Genomic DNA, 2,500 nt, shown 5'->3' with positions numbered 1-2,500 from the left:
CGTAAAGAATATGTAAAATCATATCCATGCATCTATGAAATGAAATGTTTTGAGCTCACCAAGAGTTCGTAAAGAATATGTAAAATCATATCCATGCATCTATGAAATGAAATGTTTTTGAGCTCACCAAGAATTCGTAAAGAATATGTAAAATCATATCCATGCATCTATGAAATGAAATGTTTTGAGCTCACCAAGAGTTCGTAAAGAATATGTAAAATCATATCCATGCATCTATGAAATGAAATGTTTTGAGCTCACCAAGAGTTCGTAAAGAATATGTATAATCATATCCATGCATCTATGAAACGAAATGTTTTGAGCTCACCAAGAATTCGTAAAGAATATGTAAAACGTAGAGATCCCAGTTTATTTTTGGCTTGACACGTGTAGGTCCCCATGTCTTCAATTAAAACTGTGTGTATGGTTAGACGATGACGGCGAACTCGAAACTGTGGAGAGAAATTTCATTGTAAAAGATTGCAAGGAAAATAAGACTGAGATGAAAGAGGAATAAGAAATTGGAAAGTTCAAAATTATATACATATTAATGTACTTGAGCTTCGAGGTTTTTTGGGGGTTTTTTTATATAGCGCAATATCCATTAATGTGATCAAAGCCCTTTACAAGGGGTCCCTGACCAACAGCAACATGTAAAATGTAGAACGAGACATGACGCCTGATAGGCGAGTATACATTTTTTCCCACAGACAACGCTGTTAACGGCCAGGTACTCATTTTACACCTGAGTAAGATGAGAGCATGTGAGTAAAGAGCCTTTTCCAAGGACTCAACTATGCGCTGAGCGAGGTTCAAACTCAGGACCTTCCGATCCGAAAGTGAGTGCCATACCAATAGACCACATAGCCGCACCAGGAAATATGTAGGTATAGGGACCAAATTTAATTTTACGAACACTCTACAAACCTTTTTTGCGTCTTCTGGCTTCAATCGTTTGCCATTTCGTAGCCATGTAAAATCGGGAGAAGGGATTCCTTTTATGGCACACGTAAGAGTCACTTTAGTTCCCTCTCGGACAATTGTCCTGCCCGTCGGCGGAGACCCCTTCCTCCAAAATGGAGCCACTTCAAAATAGAACAATGATAAACTATAAGTCAATAGAATAAAATGTTAATCTTTGGCTTTATCAACATTCACAGGGTTTGTTTTTTTTAATGACTAAAAGAAAATTTGTACCAATAGAGGAAAAAAAATTCCATTTGATATTATTTTGACAAATGGGCTAATACAACATATTGTCTTTAATTCATTCAGGTTTTTTTTTGTTTGTTTGTTTGTTTGTTTTTTTTTTTGTTTTTTTTTTTTTTTTTGGTTTTTTTTTTTTTTTTTGGTTTTTTTTTTTTTTTGGACAGCTTTGACTTCAGGTGATATACAGAGCTTCAATGTCTATAAAGAGTAGAAAGGATTACTCATTCAGTTTTGTTTGCATTAGGTCTAATTATTGATCGTTTTGTTGACAAAGTACCAGTTCTGTACTTCATGTACATAACTCGTAAGTACCATTATAATACTTCATTTCGTATTTGTCAGTATTAAAAACGACGCTTCCCATAAAAAAGGGATATAACTGATGTATTGATGACGTGTACACAAACTATTTTGTAGACCGATAAATGACGTTGTACACAAAGCGATGACGTCATGGATTACCTGGTTTCTTTTTGCTAATTTTGTCTTTGGTCCGTCCCAATTTTCCTTTCCCATTGCGATCCCCTTTCTTGCTACATTTCTTTCCCTTTCCTTTTCCGTCTTCAGTGTGCTTTTTACATTTCTTGGCGTCCACTATCATCGACTGGGCAATGACGGTCAATATGAATAAAAACATTATGTGTGAAAGACTTGGTCTCATTCTGGGGAATAAAAATATCAAAGTTTTTGTGGGAATTTTTCGGGGGGGGGGGGGTTGTTTTGTTTTGTTTTACAAACTCATTCGAATGATAAAGAACAGAAAATTTTGGACCAACAAAAAATTTGACTTTAAGACTTTAGAAAGGAGCGCTCTTGTGAAACACAACTAATAACAACTTGCAGAAAACATGAATCAACAACTCCAAACAGATGCTCTCTCTCTCTCTCTCTCTCTCTCTCTCTCTCTCTCTCTCTCTCTCTCTCTCTCTCTCTCTCTCTCCCTCTCTCTCTCTCTCTCTCTCTCCTCTCTTTCCCTCTCTCATTCTCACTTAACTGTTTACGGCTATTTCACCCGTAGTTCCCGCACTAATACAAACTATAACATCCGCCTTTTATTTCAAACAATCCTTGCTATATTTATACCTGTTGAACAGGTGTAGGAAGCACAAAAAAACAGATGTTATTAATTTATTGCCAGATGAGAGAAATATGACAACTATTTCCATGCTTATGACGTCTATGTATTCACCAATATTTCTCTATTTTGAAAACAAAACACTATCCTTGCAGTTCAAATAATCATACAAAAATGTGTTACCTATTGTCTGAAAACGGTGTTATTAATGATGTA

The 2,500-nt window shown here is 35.7% G+C and overlaps 1 protein-coding gene across 2 annotated transcripts in view; it reads right to left on the bottom strand.

The window, feature by feature from the left end:
• The window catches only part of LOC144971513 (uncharacterized), an 18,541-nt gene that overhangs the window by 12,229 nt on the left and 3,812 nt on the right, over nucleotides 1-2,500 (bottom strand). For both annotated transcript variants that reach the window (XM_078912493.1, XM_078912492.1), the window contains exons 2-4: nucleotides 1,672-1,871; nucleotides 928-1,085; nucleotides 329-452 (exon numbers count right to left, since the gene is read on the bottom strand). In XM_078912493.1, the coding sequence (XP_078768619.1) occupies nucleotides 329-452; nucleotides 928-1,085; nucleotides 1,672-1,871 (482 nt within the window). The remainder of the gene's footprint in view (nucleotides 1-328; nucleotides 453-927; nucleotides 1,086-1,671; nucleotides 1,872-2,500) is intronic.

The sequence above is a fragment of the Berghia stephanieae genome, chromosome 4 (assembly GCF_034508935.2).
Source record: "Berghia stephanieae isolate SIO BIC M18660-M18661 chromosome 4, UCSD_Bste_1.3, whole genome shotgun sequence".
Lineage (NCBI taxonomy): Eukaryota > Metazoa > Mollusca > Gastropoda > Nudibranchia > Aeolidiidae > Berghia > Berghia stephanieae.
The sequence above is the reverse complement of the archived record's forward strand: the minus strand, read 5'-3'. Positions and strand labels throughout refer to the sequence as shown.